Below are 21,830 nucleotides of genomic sequence, written 5' to 3'. Positions count from 1 at the left end.
GTGTAAACTTAATTATATTCATTTAATTTTGTACTCCCCATTCCTTCACCCCGCCCTCTTCACGTGACTAAAAACTAATCATTTAAAGGTCGAAGGACGCGGCATAAAGAATTGCTGGATATTAAAATATTGAGAGGTAAATGTTGATCCATTTGTTTTGGATTGCTTCTGCTGCATGAACATCATCCACACATACATACATACATATATATTCCTCATCCATAACCCTGACCCCTAACCCCTTTTTTTGAATGGGACTCAACCACACAATCATGGCCAGGAGCCAAAATGTAAAGAGAAAAGAAAAAAAAACAGTTTTTAATTTCTACTAGCCAAAAATTGCAAGACCACAAACTACAACTACTTTGCATGCATTCACAACATGGCCACAACATCATCCCTTTTTCCCTTTTTGGAACAAATTTGCATACAAAAGACTAAACGAAACCGCATTTAGTTTGATTTTAGGGGCACTGTGTGGCACAGTGGTCTGTGGTCATGTTGCAAGTTGCTGAAATTGTACACAACATAGCCAGAAAGAATTTGGCATTTGCTTTTTCTCTTGTGTATATAATGTTTAAAAGTCCTTGTGTAAAATCTATGTTAGACAGCTTATTAAAATTGTACCAAGTCCTCTTTAGGATCAGCAACAAACAGAGGAAACATAATTTGTTGATTAAGCCAAGTTATTAAGAACTTAATGTCTAATGGGCAAGTTATAAAGGATTTAGCAAAGAAATACATTTTTTGTAGCATACTTATTGGCTAAAATGCGATTTTTATTAAGAGAAGCATAAATATTGAAATTTTCAATAAAAGAGTTTATCAATATTTCATTAAAATTCAACTATAGTTTGTTTTAATCATAAATTGATATATAAATCAATTGTTTGACTTTAAGAATTTGAAATGGCAGATGGATAAGCGATTCTTATAGACAAATCACAACTATTCATGTCTTAAAACCAATAACTAACATTTTTGTATTCATCAATGTCCTAATTAGTATATACACATTACTAGAACTAACCAATTAACTAAGTTAAACTGTGTTTGTCCTTTTTATGGTTTGTCAGTCAAAGATTAATTAAATCACTTGAACAGAAAACGCGTCTGAAGTTCTTTAAGTTTCTTTTGTTTGTGTATATATTGGTATGTTATTTTATGATTTTGCACCCTTTGTTTGGTTATGTGTATGTATACGTTTTTTTGTTGAACTTTAAGACTAATTTAAACCATAAGAAGTAATCATTGTTGCCTGCATGCCTAACCCACCAAAGACACAGTGTTCATCCACTGTGGTTCATATGTAGTAGATAGTATTTTGTATGTTCTTCTGTTGCTGTTGAATCAAAGACTCAATCTTTAGTGTACTCTATTGCCTTTTGTTGACTTTCGGTACCAATCTAATGCAAAAATGTTGTCTATTGTTGCTGCTGCAATAACCCGCAGAGCCCAACACGCCGGGTAAATTCATTGTCTGGTTTCGAAATGAGACCACACTGTTGGTGCTATGGCAGCCACCCTATCCGGCTGGAATATACACACACTACAAGGTCTCGATAGAGCCCCCGGATGCCAATGACAGTGTGCTGTATGTGGAGAAGGAGGGTGAACCCCCGGGACCCGCGCAGGCGGCCTTTAAGGGCCTAGTGCCTGGACGAGCGTACAATATATCGGTGCAAACAATGTCCGAGGATGAGATATCGTTGCCCACCACAGCCCAATATCGGACAGTGCCGTTACGACCGTTAAATGTCACCTTTGACAAGGATCACATCACATCGAATTCATTTCGTGTCCTTTGGGAGGCACCCAAGGGCGTGTCTGAATTCGATAAATACCAGGTATCGGTGGCCACCACCCGACGACAGTCGACAGTCAGTCGCAGCAATGAACCGGTAGCCTATTTTGATTTCCGTGACATTGCCGAGCCGGGCAAAACATTCAATGTGATTGTGAAAACGGTTTCGGGTAAGGTAACCTCCTGGCCAGCCACCGGTGATGTGACACTGCGACCACTGCCTGTCCGCAATTTGCGTAGCTTCAACGATGACAAGACCAACACCATGATCATAACATGGGAGGCAGATGCTGCCAGCACCCAAGATGAGTATCGCATTGTGTACGTGACGAAGAGCTAAAACTGATTTCGATTTGTTTATCAACCATCCACATCTTTGTTCTTTTAGCTACCACGAGTTGGAAACCTTTAATGGCGATACGAGCACTTTGACCACGGATCGGACACGTTTCACTTTGGAGAGTCTATTGCCCGGACGGAATTATTCACTGTCCGTGCAGGCTGTGTCCAAGAAAATGGAATCCAATGAGACAAGCATATTTGTGGTGACACGTCCCTCATCGCCTATCATTGAGGACCTGAAGAGCATTCGCATGGGTCTGAATATTAGCTGGAAAAGTGATGTTAATTCCAAGCAAGAGCAATACGAGGTTCTCTACTCACGCAATGGTACCAATGAAGTGCGAACCCTTATTACCAAGGAGTCACGACTGGTTATACCCAATCTACAGCCCGGAGCTGGCTACGAGCTCAAAGTCTTTGCCGTAAGCCATGAGTTGCGCAGCGAACCTCATGCCTATTTCCAGGCAGTGTGTAAGTAATTTTCACAGGCTTCGATCCGCCTTGGAATGGAATTCCATTGCTATTAATGCAACTCTATTTGCAGATCCCAATCCACCACGTAATATGACCATCGAAACAGTGCGCAGCAATTCGGTTCTAGTCCATTGGTCACCGCCAGAAAGTGGTGAATTCACAGAATACTCGATACGCTATCGCACCGACAGTGAACAGCAATGGGTACGTTTGCCCAGTGTAAGATCCACCGAGGCGGATATTACCGATATGACCAAGGGCGAGAAATATACAATACAAGTGAATACGGTTAGTTTTGGTGTCGAGAGCCCCAATCCGCAGGAGGTGAATACAACTGTGCCACCGAATCCAGTATCGAATATTATACAACTTGTCGATTCGCGTAATATCACATTGGAATGGCCCAAACCGGAGGGTCGTGTCGAATCCTATATACTGAAATGGTGGCCCAGTGATAATCCAAGTAAAGTGCAAACGAAAAATGTCTCGGAGAATAAGTCAGGTAAGTTTGAATAGTCAAATACTCAAATGATCTACTTAATCTGATGTATCTCTCTCTCTTGGATTTCCAGCTGATGACTTGTCCACGGTGCGTGTACTTATTGGTGATCTTATGCCTGGTTTGCAGTACAAATTTGATATACAAACCACATCGTATGGGATATTATCGGGAATTACCAGCCTATATCCACGCACCATGCCGCTCATTCAATCCGATGTGGTGGTGGCCAATGGGGAAAAAGAAGATGAACGCGACACCATAACATTGAGCTATACACCGACCCCACAATCATCGTCGAAATTCGATATCTATCGCTTCTCATTGGGCGATGCCGAGATCAAGGATAAAGAGAAACTGGCCAATGATACCGATCGCAAGGTGACCTTCACGGGCTTGGTGCCCGGTCGTCTATACAATATTACCGTTTGGACTGTAAGCGGCGGTGTGGCCAGTTTGCCCATTCAACGTCAGGATCGCCTCTATCCGGAGCCAATTACACAATTGCATGCCACCAATATTACGGATACGGAAATCTCACTGCGCTGGGATCTGCCCAAAGGGGAATACAATGATTTCGACATCGCCTATCTGACCGCTGACAATCTACTCGCCCAGAATATGACCATACGCAATGAGATCACAATTAACGATTTGCGCCCGCATCGGAATTACACATTCACCGTGGTGGTCAGATCCGGTACAGAGTCATCGGTGTTGCGGAGCAGTGCACCACTTTCGGCTAGCTTCACCACCAATGAGGCAGTGCCCGGACGTGTTGAACGCTTCCATCCCACCGATGTGCAGCCAAGTGAAATCAATTTCGAATGGTCCCTGCCCTCCAGTGAGGCCAATGGCGTCATCCGACAATTCTCCATTGCCTATACGAATGTTAATAATTTAACCGATGCTGGCATGCAGGATTTCGATTCAGAGGAATCATTTGGTATTATCAAGAACTTGAAACCCGGCGAAACATATGTCTTTAAGATTCAAGCGAAGACGGCAATTGGTTTTGGTCCAGAGCGTGAATATCGTCAGACCATGCCGATTTTAGCTCCACCACGTCCACCCACTCAGGTGGTGCCCACCGAAGTCTATCGCAGCTCATCGACCATACAGATACGTTTCCGTAAGAATTACTTCTCCGATCAGAATGGTCAGGTGCGCATGTATACGATCATCGTGGCCGAGGATGATGCCAAAAATGCCTCCGGTCTGGAAATGCCCAGTTGGCTGGATGTACAATCGTATAGCGTATGGTTACCCTATCAGGCCATCGATCCATATTATCCATTTGAGAATCGTTCGGTGGAAGATTTCACCATTGGCACCGAAAATTGTGATAATCATAAAATTGGCTACTGCAATGGACCACTTAAGTCGGGCACCACTTACCGTGTCAAAGTGCGCGCCTTCACCGGACCCGACAAATTCACAGATACAGCATACAGTTTCCCCATACAGACAGGTGAGTGTGAATCCATAGGTGGAGGGTCTTAATCTATCTACTTATTAGGGGTTTCTAATCGTATCATCATTCTTTTAAATACATGTCTTGCTCTATTATGTATAGAACTATTAAGTTCACCGGGTAAGATTTGTCTCCTCATCTCCCTGACATTAGAATTAATACTTTCTGAATGATTTTGACATTGATTAACCTGTGTGTTTCCCCACTTTCCTAGATCAAGATAATACCTCACTGATTGTCGCCATTACCGTGCCCTTAACGATTATACTTGTGCTGCTAGTCACATTCCTTTTCTATAAACGTCGTCGGAATAATTGCCGCAAAACCACCAAAGACTCGCGTGCCAATGATAATATGTCGCTGCCGGATAGTGTTATCGAACAGAATCGTCCCATATTGATCAAGAATTTTGCCGAACATTATCGTCTAATGTCAGCGGATTCAGATTTTCGTTTTAGCGAAGAATTCGAAGAGCTGAAGCATGTGGGTCGTGATCAACCGTGCACATTTGCCGATTTGCCATGCAATCGTCCAAAGAATCGTTTCACCAACATTCTACCCTACGATCATTCGCGTTTCAAACTGCAACCTGTCGACGATGACGAGGGTTCCGATTATATCAATGCCAATTATGTGCCCGGACATAATTCACCGCGTGAATTCATTGTTACCCAAGGACCATTGCATTCGACACGTGATGATTTCTGGCGCATGTGCTGGGAAAGCAATTCGAGGGCCATTGTAATGCTAACACGTTGCTTTGAGAAGGGTCGCGAGAAATGTGATCAATATTGGCCAAATGACACGGTGCCAGTGTTCTATGGCGACATCAAGGTCCAAATACTCAATGATAGTCACTATGCCGATTGGGTGATGACCGAATTTATGCTCTGCAGGGTAAACCAAAAACCAAAATCATTAGAGGAGAATAGCATTTTGTTAAGCATTCAATTCGTTTTTTATTTTTCTACACAGGGCAGTGAACAACGCATCTTACGTCATTTCCATTTCACGACATGGCCGGACTTTGGTGTACCGAATCCACCACAGACTTTGGTCAGATTTGTGCGAGCTTTTCGTGATCGCATTGGAGCCGAACAGCGGCCCATTGTGGTCCATTGTAGTGCGGGTGTCGGTCGTTCTGGTACATTTATAACGCTCGATCGCATATTGCAGCAGATCAACACATCCGATTATGTGGATATATTTGGCATTGTCTATGCCATGCGAAAGGGTAAGTAATTGTTATTCCTTTAATCCCCTTCCCCGCAAATAAGTAACCTATTCTTCCTAATCTCTCTTTTTGTAGAACGCGTTTGGATGGTGCAAACGGAACAGCAATATATCTGCATACATCAATGCCTGCTGGCCGTTTTGGAGGGCAAAGAGAATATTGTCGGTCCTGCTCGAGAAATGCACGACAATGAAGGCTATGAAGGTATGTGTTAGGTGGCAGATAAAGCTGCCGATATATATTTTTTTTGTTTGCCACTTTTGTTTCATTAACTAACCAATAAAATGGTAAAGGGCATACAAAATATCTGAACTGAATCAGAGGAATCCACCCCACTCTGGACATGAGGAAATGATGGGCTGGGAAATGTGTTTATTTTCTTTCTTTTAGCTTAAATTTTTTTTTTTTTTGGTGCTGGGCATTTTTAACTAACAAAGAGCTTTTTCCTTCTTTCAATCTCCTCCATCTCTACCTCCACCCCTACTTCCACTTCCACTTTTCCCGCGAAAACGTTCCCTCTTTGTCTTCTCTTTCGATTTCTTTGGGTTTTTTGAAGCAGCCCAACAAACGAATCTGGACGAATCTGTTATAGCCACAATTGAGGAACATCATTTGGCTGTGGGACATCATCATCATCATGATTTACAGCAAGACGAAGCAGATGCCATTGATGATGAGAATGCGGCCATATTCAATGATGATCAACAGCCGCTAACTAGCAGTTTCAATGGCCAAAAGAATTCAGTTCTGACATCCGCATCGATGAGCTCATTCGGAAATGGTGCAGGAGGCGGTGGCTCATCCATAGCCGAGGACAGATGACATTCGGTTGTCAATCAGAGTGATAACAACAATTCGGTGGTTATCGTTCTGGTTGACAATAAACCAAGCTCCATGATATGCAAAGAGGGTCAAATGGATGTGCCAATTGAACCCACCACCACCACAACCACAACCAGCACCACTACCAACCATCAGCCGACATCAATGGTGAATGGTTATAATACGCTTCAACACAGACGTAAATCCCAGTTGATTACATTTAGTGCATCATCGTGTGACATCAAGAATAGTCTCAGCCATGAGCATATCTCATCGGGTACCCAAGCAACGGCCACTGGAACTGGCACTGGCAGTAATCGCACAAGTCGCGCCAATGTGCGTCTCAGTTTTGCCGAGGAGGATATAATGATAGTGCCGCAACAGCAACCACAGCATCAGCAGCAGCAGCAACAGGTGGATGATGAGGTCTTCCATCGGCGACGATCACTCCTCGAAGTGGTCGAACTGGGCGTTGAAGTTGGCGAAGAGGGCGAATTAGTTGTCCATCATGAGGAGGAGCAGCTCGATGTGGATGAGGATGTTGATGTCGATGTGGATTTATATATGCACGATGAGCTATTTGAAACGCACATCGATGCCAAATCGAATAATGCGAACGATGACAGCGGCGGCGGCAGCTATGAGGATTCTCATGCCTTGCATAGCTCCTTGGGTGGCAGTAATCGCAATAGTTTGGAGAAGGATGACGATGACATCGAGGTGGATGTCATTAGCACCGATGTCAGTTGCTATGATCAGCTATTGGGCAGCAGTTGTAATACCCGCAACGGGGACGATGATGATGATATTGCCACGTTGGTCGGCGATGGGGATAATACTCAAATCAAGCCTTCGAAACTCGCTGGCGGTCATAATAATGTTGGACTGGGAGGAGGAGTATCGGTGTCTGTGGCTATCGGTGGCCAATCCAATCTCAATGGCCACATTGGCAGCAGTCTGGGTAAAGCCGAGGCTAACGGCGGTGGCATTATCTATGCCAATCCCTTCATGGGTTTGTAATCTTCTTTCATCTTTCATCTCAACTCCTAATCCTGCTCTCTCTCTCTCTCTCTCTGTCTCTATTTCTCTCTGTAGATGTTTGTCTGTACAAATTGTTGTGATTTATAACTTTTGCATGTTTCATTTGTTATTGTTTAGAAGTTGATATGTACATTTTATATTATAAATTTAGTTATACGATCTATGTTTGGCTAATCCACACTGCATGCTAATGCCTTGCTTAACAAATGAACTTGTCTTTTCAATGTTTTCTAATTTAATTTAATATACTTTACAGATGATGAGGGTATAGCGGAATCGGGCATGTAAATTCCAAAACGAAACCCACAAACAAAACGAACCGAACCCAACTCAATCCAACCCATCATGTGGCCAACCATATATAAAGAAAAAACAAAACAAAAACTATTTACTTAAGTAACAAGAAGACGGAAGGAAGAAAAGAACGCTTGATATTATACTTGATATACATACATATATGTATATATATATACATATAACTGAAAACGCAGCAATCTCGCCACTATGAACCAATTATTACGTGCATCACAACGTTTTACAGACCATTTTTTGCTGCTTTTTATCAAAAATGAATATGAATAATGAATCTTAAACTAAATCGGTATCTGTATATACCTAGAGACACAGATAAACACCCACACACACACACACACACACACACATACGTATGTGAATCTGATTGTATTTGTATTTGTATTTTTACGCTAGCCACAATTTTTTATACACATACGTTATATACATATATATATATAACTATATACATATACATATATATATGTATATATGTATATGATTTATTATTACTTATAATGTGACTCTTCCAATATGTTTTTTGTACACTTAAATGTTAGTTAATATTGTGAGAAACGAGCGAGTCGAGCAAAAAAAAAGGTTTTCCATTCAGTAATTCCAGCAATAAACAGATTTGAATGTTTAACCTTTATATACTTACATATATATAAATACATATATGTATAAACTACATACATTGTATGCACTTATGTATGTATAAATGTACGTTTCTAATCTTAGGCATTAAAATGTGTTTTGTATGTAAGTTGCAATAATAATTCATCAGTTACATAGTTTTAAACATGTTGATCCGATTTATATATATTTTTTCTTTTATATTTTTTTTTTTATATATATATATTGTATATCTTTTGTCGTTGCAATGTAGTTCCAATAATTTTATATATATATAGGGTATATAACTTGTAGATTATCATTTTATAATTTAACTTTATTTGTATTTTTTTCTTTTTGTTTTTTTTTTTTTGTATTGTACCCCTTTGTATATGTGTGTCATTTTCTTCGCTGTCAGTTTGTATGTATGTGTTTTATTTTTAATGATTTTTGTTTAATTATACAGAACTTTATTTAAAAAAAAAAACAAATGAAACAAAAAAGAAACAAATGAAATTTTTTACTGTACAATTTTTCTTTTTATTTTGGCGCTAGCTACTCACATTTATATTATGTAAGAATCCAAAAAAAAAAAAAAACCACAAAACGTAATGGAAAACACCGATGAGAAAAAAACAACAAAACAAAAGCCTAAAAATCTGATCTTTGGTTTACCAAAGTTAATATACACCTTGCAAAGTTAGTGTATCCATCTTCGATTATCTTCCGTGTAAAAGTAGCCGTAGAGATCCATCCAAAGTTGTTTTTAGAGTTTTCAAGTATTTCCAAAACAAAACCACAAATAAAATTGAATATTTCTAAAATTTATCAAGTTTGTCCCTTTGCAAGGATTATATATTATATATAGAGGGTATGGCAAACTATCAGCACAACAACAAGAACAACCACTAAACAACAAATGACCAACGCATTTCGTAAGGCGATAATCATTTACACAAGAACAACAACAACAACAAAAACAACTGCAACAATAATTACAAACTCAAGTAAAACAAAGAGGAAAAAAACAAGTAACAATTTTTCAATTTTCAGCTAATCTTTATACATACATATTTATAAAGGTTCTTTTTTTTCTTTAATTGATTTGTCAGTGCCAAACAAAGTCGAAAAAAACACAAAAAAACACACACCCACACACACAGAATCACAAGACAAGGGAATAATACCGAAATAAATTTCGGTTACATTAGAAGATGATTTGTCAGAGTTCTCGAAATTTATTTCAGTATTATTAATTTGAACACCCAAAACACAATAAGCTAAATACAATATAGAATTATATAAAAAAAAAAAAAAATAATAGGCAATATTTGTAGTCCAAAACAAAAAAACCAAAAAAAATATATACAATATGTATGTATATAATAAATTTACATACCATTTTTGATATGTATTTGTAGATTTTGTGTTAGTTGAAAAGTTTTGCCGCAAAAATGTGAAGAAGTGCAATAGGAATGTTTTTTGCTTCTACTGTAGTTTAGTAAAAAGACAACGAAATATCCCGAAATATCCCGAAATGATCCAACTATACCCCTCCCCCGCCCAAGTAAGTCCACTAAAAACACACACAAACACACACAGAGAGAGAGAATGGTGTTAATGAGATAACTAAATGTACATATGTATGGATGCACATACATATATATATACGACTTTATATATATACATATATATATATACATATACGAAAATACATATGCATATACAATATATACATACATATATAAAATATATATCATTGTAATAATTTGTAATGTTTTTGTCAGTAGCAGCAGTATATCATATATGAATATACATACTAAACTATATATACATATATATAGGTATAACAAAAGAAAACCCAAAAACCAAAATAAGTAAAAATGATTCCATTAAAGTGTAAACTATAAACATGCGAATAAAACATTTGTTTCATTTCCCTTTCCGTTTGAATGTCCTTGGGATAAAATAGATATGACCGCATCTCTTATTCAATATGTATATATAAGACATAACAAGGTGTTTTCAGAGGCCATACCTTTGACCAATTTAGACAGGATACCCTTTTTTGGATCTTCCAGTACTAGGACTATCGATTCCCGTTTAAGGTTTTATTTTATATCCTTCCAAAAATACTACTTAAGCTTTTGTTCAATAGGTGAATCAGAAAAATGGCTAAAAAGTCGCAAAAAAAACCCTAAATCTTTTTTAAAACGAAGCCATTAAAAAGACGATCGGGACATAGTTTAGTCAGATGGTAGTATTTAATGTCCTTCGGGAAGCTGAGATCAAAGGTCATTTTCGTTATCACCGGCGCAATGGAGATATTGATAGTCCTGCGAAGAGCCGAGAGCCGAGAAGGGCCTAGTTTTTTGCCACTTTGGAACTTGGAAAAGATTATAAGTACAAAAAACACAGCTTTAACTTTAACTCGTTTTTATCAAGATAAAATGAAATCTTTTTTCGGCCAAACAGATCCTCGAGTAATATTTTCTTGTATATAACAATTAGACAATACATAACGTAAAATACAATAATACATCTATAAGAAAAGTATGCATAAAAATATAAAACATTTGAATACACTTATTGAACACCCTAACATAGGTTGCTTAATTTTAGTAGAAATTGAATACATACATCAAGCATAGATTGTCAAATTAATGGATAATCTATAGAATTAACACTCATTGTTATTTATGTACATGGATAAGTCGTTTGTTTTATTGACTGGGCATGGATGCTTCGGTTGATGCTGGACCACGTTTCATTGCCAGCGTTGCATCTAACTCCGCTTGCATTTGCTCGAATTGATTGTACAGGTGTAACAATTCCGGTTGAGTCATCTCAATGCTAATGTCTTCACTTGCGCCGGTTCTCATCTGTAGCACGGCTAGGGCCGTTTTCTCACGCTGCTGGCAATGTGATGAGATCTCCACATTTAGTTTCCAGGCCACATCCTCAATGACATTTGATTCATATCGCTTACTTGCCAAGTTATTCATTAGTGGTGTTGTCTGGCGTACCCAGAGCCGCAAAATGGCATCAATTTTCGCCTCGTCCTGCAATTGCAACTTCTCTCGCAATTCGCGCTGCAGCAGACTTGGCTTGATGATAAACGTGGAGATGCGTCGCAAAATGTAGGAGAATGTTTTGATAAGCAACAGAAAGTCATTGCGTGGCACACCGACCAAACGCTCTAACTCTTCCAACGTGTATTCCGGTTCGTTCGTAGCACTACTACTCCAATGGCTATCACTGTCATCGCTGGCCAGTTCCGTAGTGGTGACACTGGTGCCCACTGTGCCGGAGCCATTCGAACCGCCAGCAGAGCGTCCGGCAGAAGAGCCTGCTCCAACTCCTCCGACGGCAGCACCACTTCCACCGGCAATTGCATTTGGACTCATCTGGCGATGAGTGTACCACAGGACTGTTGTGAATGTATCATAGGGCAACGCATTGATTATTTTAATGCCTTCCCGAGCCCTGAAGTTCGAATTATCGTTAGGTCATATGTAATTTGAAATTTATAAAGACAAACTGTTACCTTTCTGTTATTTTTATCCAGTTGATACTCATGGATTAAGTGCTTAGTGTTTTGTTTACCACAGTTAAAATTTAATCTTTGTAATTGTTTATCATTTGTTGCAGCTGCAACATCCAAAAACAGTGTTGTTGAACGCTAAGTAAGAATACTGGCTCAAATAACGGTAAAGCTTCGTAAGTGAAAACCGGGAACTAGAACAGTGAACCAGACAAAAAAAAGCTAGCTAGCAAAATAAACAAAAAAAAAAAAAAAAAAAAAAGCTAATAAAAAAAAAACTGATTTCCTAAAAGAATGTCTAGGTATAGGAAGAGACTACAAATTCATGGAAAAAAACATTAACATATATATAGAGAAATAGTTCAAGAAACAAAGTTTGATTTTGCTTCCAAACATCTTTAGGAATCATTGATTATGAATTAGATTTAAAAAAGGGCTGGCTGGCAATCGCGGGGGAAAAAAAGCTCAACTGGCACCACTGGCGTGGCGGGAACCGCGAACTAAGCCGGAACGCATATATATTGCAAATTGTTTTGGCATAAAAAAATCATTTTCAAATTTCCACCAAGTCGAAAGGTTGGCGAGTGCGGAAGAATAATCGCAAGTTTTTTATTGTGTTTGCCTGTCTGAATTAACAAAAAAAAAAAAAGAGATTAAAGTGAGTGGACGATTAGTTTTTGTGTAATATGAGTTTAAGGCAGCAAATATTGAACAAAGTCAAAGAGAAGTTACAATGCGAATTAGTAAGAACTTAAATTACGAAAAAGCAAATTCAGTGTGGATATTTGTTGCACATAATCTTCCCTTTTTTTTGCCCGGTTTTTTTTCTTTCATTTTGTTTTTTGATGCTTGAGATGAAGAGTAGACAAGAACTAACAAAGATGATTATTTCACAATTTTAAGCACTGAAAGCAAATAGTTTGATTTTATGTGTGCTTTATTGGCACGTCCGTTGCTCACACACACACACACACAAACAAGAGCGGGCGCACATCTGTACAGACACATATACATACATATATGTATGTACATACTTATATACACAGCGGCATGTAGACGTCGGCAAATTATATGTTGTTTCTGCCGTAATTTTAGCCGGCTGTAAAGGGAAAATGGTCCAAAAATTAATGTAATTTAAAGTGCAAAAATTCTTTTGCCTACGTGCCTAATAGTTCCTTTTTAGCTCATTTTACACTACCTATTTCTGTCCGAGTGTATTAGTGTGTGTGTATGTGTGTGTCTCAAATACATAGTTTCCGTTAAAGTTTTTTTTTTTCTGACCTTTCACTCTGTGTTTGTCTCTTTCGCGGCAAGTTAAAGCATAGGCAGAGAGCAGCCATTTTGTTTAAAGCTTAACTTGAATTGCATAAACACCCATTTTCACATCTTTTTTTCACTTTGTTTCTTCGTATTTTCCATTTATTTCCGTATAGATGCCTCAATTGCAGAAGCCCGCTCCCAACTTCTCTGGAACTGCTGTCGTCGATGGCGTGTTCAAGGATATCAAGTTAAGCGATTACAAGGGCAAATATTTGATCATTTTCTTTTATCCCTTGGATTTCACCTTCGTATGCCCTACGGAAATTATTGCTTTCTCGGAGCGTGCAGCTGAATTCCGTAAAATCAATTGCGAAGTCATTGGCTGCTCCACAGACAGCCAATTCACTCACTTGGCTTGGATTAATACACCCCGTAAGCAGGGTGGTCTCGGCAGCATGGACATCCCACTGTTGGCTGATAAGTCAATGAAGGTTGCTCGTGATTATGGCGTTTTAGATGAGGAGACTGGCATCCCATTCCGTGGTCTCTTCATTATTGATGATAAGCAAAATTTGCGCCAAATAACCATCAATGATTTGCCTGTGGGACGCAGCGTTGATGAGACTTTGCGATTGGTTCAGGCCTTCCAGTATACCGATAAATATGGCGAAGTTTGCCCAGCTAACTGGAAGCCTGGACAAAAGACTATGGTGGCCGATCCTACCAAGTCTAAGGAATATTTCTCAACCACTTCTTAAGAGCAGAAATAATATATGAAAAGAAAAGATGCTACTACATACAAACACACATACACATACATATTTCTATATACATATTTAACCCTTAGATCGTAGATCGATGTATACCTAAGTGAAAAAGTGAAAAAAAAAATACCTACAACTTTTTCGTACAATAAAATTTTCCAAAAACCCCAAAACACGTGGGCAAACTTTGAACTCCCCCACTAGTAACAACACACATATATCACCTAAAATGCTCGTATCTTCTCTTATCTGGAAACTTATCGCAAACATGAATGTCTGGGATCCCGGAAAGATTTTGATTGCGAAATTAACAATTTTAAATGTGTCTGGAGAAGTCTGAACAACGTCATATATGCGTTAGAGCGAGATCGAGATAGGCAAATAGAGCAAAAGCTGGTTTGATCAGCTGTTAATTGCCCTAGTGGCACACTCACACCTGATTAATGCATCCAAGTGCAGTGGGTCTAGGCAAAGCCGAATGGCGTGTATATCCAGCTGTCTCTCTCTAGACTTACTCTCTCTTTCAAAGCCCACGTATAAGCTTGGATAGGAGTCCCCTGCGGACGAGCCCTCCGTCGTCTATCTGTCTGTTCATCACGCGGTTCCACCACGATCAAAACTAGTTTTTTTTTTGCACATTTATTAATACATATGTATGTATGTATGTATGTACATATTTACGAATGTTTGTGTCAGCATGTTTTTATATACATATGTACGTATATGTATGTATATATAATAGCCCCAGCTGCAAAACAAAAAGTTTTAAATCGATGGAACCTACTAAAAAAAAAACCACAAGAAAAATGTAAAACCCTTTTCAAATTGTGCTTTAGGTTAGGGTATAGGGAAAAGTTTATGTCGGCATTATCAACTGGCTGGAACATCTGGCTAATATTATGGTTCGGTGTATGATAAGCCTTATCTACATATGTACATACATAGGTGAAATAATTTTGATTTCCTAATGGAATTTCACAGTATCTTACGTACATTAGAAGTAATTTTTTGAAATAAGGAAGTTCAATTCTAATCTTAGCTAATCTAAAAGCTACAATTATGATGACAAATATTTATGAGATCTCGAAAAACTAATAGAGCTCTACATATATCACATAAAATGTTATTATTTATTTCCCTCAAATATAAGAGTAAATTTAAGTCGGTGCCACAATTCATGTTTGAATGTTACTTTTTCCGTTCGTTGCGTTTACCTAAGTCCCAACAACAAAACTCTTATTCATATTCATCAGGAACAACAACAAAAGCTGAGAAACCAAATAAAAAAACGTTTGCTGAATCATTAAAAACGATTTCAATTGTTGCCCAATGGAGAGCGTAGTGCAAAACACAAATGCTGTTACCTGGTAACAGTTATGAAAAGGTACACAACAAATCTGTCTGAGCCGAGAGAAAAAATAACTAACATCAAGTCAAGTCATGACAGTTGTGGGACTGGGACCATCCTACTGCCAATTACTTCTTCAATGGGCAAAGTAATGACATTTTAAAGGGCACTTGTTCACTTACATATGTATGTCTATACTAAATGTACATACATAATATATATGAGTACTCGATCGTGCTGTCTGTCGGGTAATATGATTATTTTATATACTGATAAAGTGGCAAACAAAATAAAAAGAACAACAAATGTAAAGAAAATAGAAGAAAAAAAAAACCGCCAGTTAGAGGGGCTATCGCAAGCTATGCGCCTGCAATAGTTTTGGGTCGTGTGTAGTGGCTATAATGGTGGTGGTGGGGCGACATCGGCCATATTGGTATCGTCTGAATTTAATCCCCATTTCTAATCAGATATATGTACATACATATGTGCACGTATAAAGGTTAATAAGGCAACGAATTATTTACTTATTGTCCCGTCGTTTACGATGACAGATAAAGAGAGACAATTTTTTGTTTTTCTAGATAGAATTCGGAATTAATCAATCAATTGTACGTCCTTTGAATTAACTTTGTCAACACGCAATGCCCCACAGATCAATAGTTAATTCGACTGTAATTAGAGAAACACAATATGTATAATATACGCAAATTTTTTGTACCTATTTGTGTACATACATATATCAGTTGTTATTTATTTTTCTCTTATAGACGTATATAGTAGACAAATTCAAATAGAAATATAATATGGAAAAATAGATATTACCACTTTTGAAACATTAAAACATTTATCGTCTTAACGGTTTTTTTTTTTGTAGTAAATTTCAAATTTCATAAAACATCGATAATCGATAGCCATCTGTTTAGACAGCAACTCCCACTTAGGACTATTAATCGCACCCTTAGGACTATTTGTAGCCAAATAATAATAAAGCCGGTTTTCCTTTTGTTGTCTTTTTTTTTGTATTGGGTGCTTTAAGAGGAAGAAGGAGGAACACCACGCAAAAGTAAAATGGGTTTACTTTCGGATCCTTCATTGCCCACCCAAAATAAATTTGTGGTCAGCCTTGCCAAGCATGTGCGGAAGTTATGCTACACTATTTATTTATTGGGCGTCGTCTGGTTTTGTTGTTTGGCCCTTCCCGAATTTAACCATGGCACATATCTATCCGAAAATGCCCTCTCGCCAGGTGAGAAGCCTACACAATGTCTTTAACTCTTCTAAACAGTGTCAGTAACGGGTAATTCTTTGACTAGGCCTGGTCTATCCAGAGATACGTATAGATGCCCAACGTTTGGCCGTACAACTGATGGAGGAACTGCAACGCGAGCGTCAGGATCATAGATCAACAACGCCACATGCTTGGATAGCGGCAAAGTTCCGTGAATTTGGCCTAGAGACGCACATTCATAATTATACCTTGCGCTATCCATTCGGTGGTGGCAAAGAATTTCATGGAAAGAATGTCTATGGCATATTAAGAGCACCACGCATTGGTTCTACCGAGGGCGTTGTCTTTTCTGCCCCATATCGTGCACCCAGTTCGGTGCATGTGGATTTGGCACCAAGTGTGCCATTATTAATGGCATTTGCTGACTTTGCCAGACGTAAGTGATTTCATTATGTTCAAATGTACAATTGCACTGCAATTAATTAATTTACAGGCAAAAACTATTGGGCAAAGGATTTAATATTTTTGGTCACCGAACAAGAACAATTGGGCATGCAGGCCTGGCTAGATGCCTATCATGAGGGTGATAGATCTGATGATGGACTCTCCGCCAACAAGTACTTGTGGGCTGGGAACTTGCCAGCCCGCGCTGGTTCTCTGCAAGCAGCACTTAATATAGAAGTTCAGGATCTAAGTGATATCGAATATGTCGATGTGAAGATTGAGGGGCTCAATGGGAAATTACCAAATTTGGATATGTTCAATCTGGTGCAAAGAATAATGGCCAAAGAGGGACTCACTTCGGGCTACAAACAGGCACATAAGCAGCAGCTTTTAAAGAAAAGACGACGTCAATCATCCTCCAATTATGAACAGAATTTACAACGCATGGTCACAATGTTATTGAGTCAATGCTCTGGCGTGCCCACTGGTAATCATGGCCTCTTTCATCGTTATCGCATCGATGCTCTTACCATAACGGCCAACAAGAGGCAACACAGTCACCAGAAATCAAACTCAAATTCAGCTGCAGCCCTGCTAAAGGCCATTGAGGGCATTGCAAGAAGTTTAAACAATTTGCTTGAGCGTTTTCATCAGAGTTTCTTCTTCTATGTGATTATTAATAATGATCGTTATATATCCATTGGAGATTATATGCCTGCTCTAATGGCCATGGTGGCCAGTGTTTTTATCAAGGCATATTTGACTTGGTCTAGCCTTGCATTAGCGGGCAAACCCACGCCCTATGGCTCTGTGATGATATATCTTACTGCCAGTCTAATGATTGGGTATTTAGGAAATGTTCTGCCATTGCAACCATATTTTCTGGAATTACCATTAAGTGCTGCTCCACTTACGGCCTGCACCGTGGCCTCGCTGACCATTATTGGTATAGTAATGCCATTTGTGGTCATTTTACCACCAGGTGGCTTGGAGTTACTTCACATTGCTCTTCTGCTCATCTATGGCTGCTCATTGATAGTTATCGGCTTACTGAACTTTGCACTGGGCTTCTTTGTGGGATTGGTTACAGTACCGCTGATCATAGCCCTAAATCCAATAGAACAGCACAAAACTAATCCATTGCCCTTGATCACATTCCTACTGAATCCTCTTATTGTGATCTATGGCATTATTCTAGTTATGACTTTTTACCAGTTTCCAGAACTATCCATTCAGAAAATATTGTTTAGAGCAGCTTCAGCTTCAATGGATGCCTCCGCATTTGCCCTAATTGATTCTGTGGTAAGCTAATATTTCATTTAAATGATTGTTTCATATTAAATCATCATGTTTCCTTGTTTTTTGTGCAGATCTATGGCAATTGGTTATATTTTGCCGTTTGTACAGCATTCCTACCCTTATGGATTGTCACCTGGAGTTTGGCTTTAAGCAAGAGACGTCTAATCTTTAAGCATATTGATGACGACACGGACGATCTAGACGAAATGGATGGATTACTTGAAGAAGACGCTGCAGACCAAAACAAGTTAAAAACTAACTAAATGAAATTTCATAGTTATAGCATTATCATTAACAAAAAATATTACAATTCCAATAGATGTTAAAAACATATATCTATCCATCTATTATATTTCATACAGAATGAATGCAAGAACAAGCATACAAAATCCAAAAAAGTGACAATGAAAGAGGTAGGTAGAAAAAAAAAAAGCAACCTCAACAGACAAGGAGAAACGAGAATCAGATGTTTTAACTTCTGCTGATATTTATTTTTTTATATGTTGTGAATTATATAGCTTTCTCTGCTTTATCGATGCGAATTAGTGGGGGTACTACTAATAGCATTTGGGACAATTCATGCTCTAAAGATGCCATCGATCTATAGAAAATAGCATTCCGTTGGCACGTGGAACGCAATTTTCGGATACGCTTCTCAAAGTAGACTCCATCCGTCTCGAGAACGCACGTCACGAGACGCATCTCTTCAACGCGATCTGCCATTTCAATCAATGTTGAACTGGGATGATAGGTCGCCGTATGTTTAAGCAACTCTTCTAGATCCTCTTCCTCTACACCACATAAGAGTAGACGCATTTGGTTCAAGGCCTTTGTGAACTCGGCACTTTTATCGAACAGTGCAGATGTGGTTTGAGTGTCCTTGTTAAGCATGCGCAATGGGGAAATTTCCTGTGATGCAGCACTCTGATCCAAAGCCTTAAGACATCGGGTTTTCATCTCGGTTAGTTCATCCTTTGCTAGTAGCAAATTCAAGCTAAGGCTGTCGGTTGCCATTTCAATTTGCTGGACCAACTCCATGTCACGTTGATGTTTCCATTGCATCTTTAACTCCTCATTAATGCACATTGCCTCGTGGCAAATATTGTTTGTGAGAACGTCAGTACGTTTATACTCATCCTTTAGAGCATCTGCCATTTGTATTGCCAGGCTAAGTTCACTCATTAGCGGTGATCTTGGCGATGGTGGTGGTGCCGTTGCCGTTGCCAATCCTTTAGATCCGGCGACTTGTTGTCCCCAATGTGTATCAAATTTACGCAATTTTCGGAGAGTACTCGTTGCTGTTGTTGTTGTCGGCGGAACAGCAACGCTACGTCCAGTCGAAGCCGCCGCTGGTCCAAATCCTCGAGCTTTTGTTTTTGTCGGCTGTAAGCGGTTACCAATTGTTTGTTTTTTGATAAAACTAATAGTATCAAACGTATTAGTGGAAGTTGTAACTGTGGCAGTGGAGGCCATCGAGGCAGCGTTCAGCGATCGACGCATAGTTATAATGGGACAGCTTTTGGTAAGATTTAGTGGTGGACTGCGTAGATCTATCTTCATGTGTTTAGCCCGCTCTACCAGGCTAATCAGAGCCTCCGAAACGGCTGTCGTTGGTCCCATTTTCAACTTTGTTGGATCTTCTTCTTCTTCAGTTTGGCTATCATTGCTTTTTGGTGTATTGGTAAAAGAATCCATTATTTGGTCAATTGGATTTTAAAAAACGAACAAAATTTTATAGCTTGAATTGTCGATTGTTTTTTTCAAATATTTTCAAAACGAACCGAACTCTACGAATAACTTTTATAGAATGATATACAGCTAGGGAAATCGTCTAGCAGGTCAAGTAGTTTGAAAACACAACGATTGCTATATTTTCGAAAAGAAAAACTGTTTATCTGACTTACTTATTCAAGTTGAAGGTCCCAAATTGTATGTTACAGGGAGAATGAAATCTGAAACATTTCCTTGCAAAGTATAACAGCCGAGTCAATATAAATAGTCCGTCTGTATAATTACTATCTATCAATTAGCCTACCAAATGTTTAAAAAATTAGAAAAATGGAAATAAGCCAATTTACCCCACCAAAATTAGGATCAATGTTTGAAAATCATGGCCTAATTAACTTTATTTTTCAAGTCGAAATTTGCTATTGCCTATGATAAACCTACGCATATGTAGGTTTATCATAGAATACATATTGGTAACCAAAAATGGTAAGGATGATTAATCGGATTATATCAGATGTACGTATGTGAATATTCCAAACAGATCACAGTAATGATCTCAGTTTTATGATAGATTTTCAATATGTTTGCTGTCTTTCACTCCCTCTCTCTCTGTCTCTCTCTCTTTCTCTCTCTCATGCATGTCTTTGTCTGTGTATACGATATACATTTGTACATAGTTATATATTGCATATAGTACATAGAATAATGAAATATACTCGTATGTACACATGCACTTGTTTTTTTTTTTTGTTGGTTTTTGCTTTTGCCTTTAGCTCTAGCTGCTTGCCAGTTTTACTGACACATATTTACAGACTATATATTTTATATACATATGTACATACAAATATACCTATTTAAATGCTGTCGTCAAGCAGATGCTGACGCTCGGCCCACGCACGAGTTGAATTTGTGGGTCGAAATGAGAAAAAATGGGGTAGCATGGAGGGCAAGAGGAGGTGTTGGGGCTTTTGAGAGTAGTAGGAGAATGTCCGCTGTTATTTGCCTTAACTGAAAAATTAGTGAATTATACAAAAATTCCATGCTAAATCATCGCAAGACAAAATTTCTTTTGATTGATTTGTGCGAAGGCGCCGAGGAAAGGGAATGGGAAATGTTTTTGGCATGACTATGAAGAAAATGACTCGAAAATCTCTGAATATTCTCGATCACAATGATGAACATGATGCTGATAATGATGATGATGACGTGGAAAATTGAAATACTTATACCCTGTAGGCATTAGACAAAATGTGTATAATCAGTCGAGAAGATCTGAACACAGATGTAACTATCACAGACATTAAAATACAGTTAGGATCGTTTTCATTTCAGAAAATTTCCATTTTACCTTTAACCTTTGGACTCATCTAGCCTTAACTTCTTAAAAATGAAATAAACGCCCAGAAGCGCAAAAAAAGAAAAAAATCAGCCAACATTTTATTAGGAAAATATTCCCAAATGTTTTATAGCCCTGTAAATGTGGATCTGGGTTAACTCCTTAAGCTTGAATACATTTCGGTTACATTAATATTTACGGGATATCTGAAATTCGACACATCGACGCATCTTAATATTGGCTAATTGTTATTATTTTTATTTTGTTTCTTATTTTCAGTCAT

The 21,830-nt window shown here is 38.5% G+C and overlaps 4 protein-coding genes across 6 annotated transcripts in view; 3 read left to right on the top strand and 1 right to left on the bottom strand.

Moving 5' to 3' along the window:
* Window positions 1-9,404, top strand: part of Ptp10D (Protein tyrosine phosphatase 10D) — a 44,863-nt gene extending 35,459 nt beyond the window's left edge. The window contains exons 5-14 of one of the 3 annotated variants that reach the window (XM_068303675.1): window positions 89-136; window positions 1,453-2,125; window positions 2,193-2,617; window positions 2,691-3,122; window positions 3,193-4,590; window positions 4,696-4,713; window positions 4,808-5,490; window positions 5,569-5,827; window positions 5,903-6,031; window positions 7,947-9,404. In XM_068303675.1, coding sequence (XP_068159776.1) covers window positions 89-136; window positions 1,453-2,125; window positions 2,193-2,617; window positions 2,691-3,122; window positions 3,193-4,590; window positions 4,696-4,713; window positions 4,808-5,490; window positions 5,569-5,827; window positions 5,903-6,031; window positions 7,947-7,978 — 4,097 coding nt within the window. In that variant the 3' untranslated portion in view covers window positions 7,979-9,404. Of the gene's footprint in view, window positions 1-88; window positions 137-1,452; window positions 2,126-2,192; window positions 2,618-2,690; window positions 3,123-3,192; window positions 4,591-4,695; window positions 4,714-4,807; window positions 5,491-5,568; window positions 5,828-5,902; window positions 6,032-6,386; window positions 6,794-7,946 lie in introns of those variants that run through there. The other 2 variants (XM_068303674.1, XM_068303676.1) reach the window with 2 other exon arrangements.
* A 1,611-nt stretch (window positions 9,405-11,015) lies between these two features.
* On the bottom strand, window positions 11,016-12,302 carry Vlet (Valette). The gene is made up of 2 exons (XM_068303677.1): window positions 12,144-12,302; window positions 11,016-12,082 (listed from the first exon to the last, which is right to left on the bottom strand). Exons 1-2 carry the CDS (start codon window positions 12,173-12,175, stop codon window positions 11,320-11,322), a joined length of 795 nt encoding a protein of 264 aa, XP_068159778.1. The 5' UTR covers window positions 12,176-12,302; the 3' UTR covers window positions 11,016-11,319.
* A 340-nt stretch (window positions 12,303-12,642) lies between these two features.
* Prx2 (Peroxiredoxin 2) lies at window positions 12,643-14,337 on the top strand. Its single transcript, XM_068303678.1, has 2 exons — window positions 12,643-12,798; window positions 13,574-14,337. The coding sequence occupies exon 2, from the start codon at window positions 13,574-13,576 to the stop codon at window positions 14,156-14,158; it is 585 nt and encodes a 194-aa protein (XP_068159779.1). The 5' UTR covers window positions 12,643-12,798; the 3' UTR covers window positions 14,159-14,337.
* Window positions 14,338-16,486: 2,149 nt separating this feature from the next.
* On the top strand, window positions 16,487-18,816 carry GAA1 (glycosylphosphatidylinositol anchor attachment 1). The gene is made up of 4 exons (XM_068302503.1): window positions 16,487-16,758; window positions 16,826-17,176; window positions 17,234-18,486; window positions 18,555-18,816. The coding sequence occupies exons 1-4, from the start codon at window positions 16,581-16,583 to the stop codon at window positions 18,744-18,746; spliced, it is 1,974 nt and encodes a 657-aa protein (XP_068158604.1). The 5' UTR covers window positions 16,487-16,580; the 3' UTR covers window positions 18,747-18,816.
* The last annotated feature ends 3,014 nt before the right edge of the window (window positions 18,817-21,830 follow it).

Source organism: Drosophila tropicalis, unplaced genomic scaffold (assembly GCF_018151085.1).
Source record: "Drosophila tropicalis isolate 14030-0801.00 unplaced genomic scaffold, ASM1815108v1 contig_158, whole genome shotgun sequence".
Classification (NCBI taxonomy): Eukaryota; Metazoa; Arthropoda; class Insecta; order Diptera; family Drosophilidae; genus Drosophila; species Drosophila tropicalis.
Note: the sequence above shows the minus strand (reverse complement) of the source record. Positions and strands in the feature narration are given on the sequence as shown.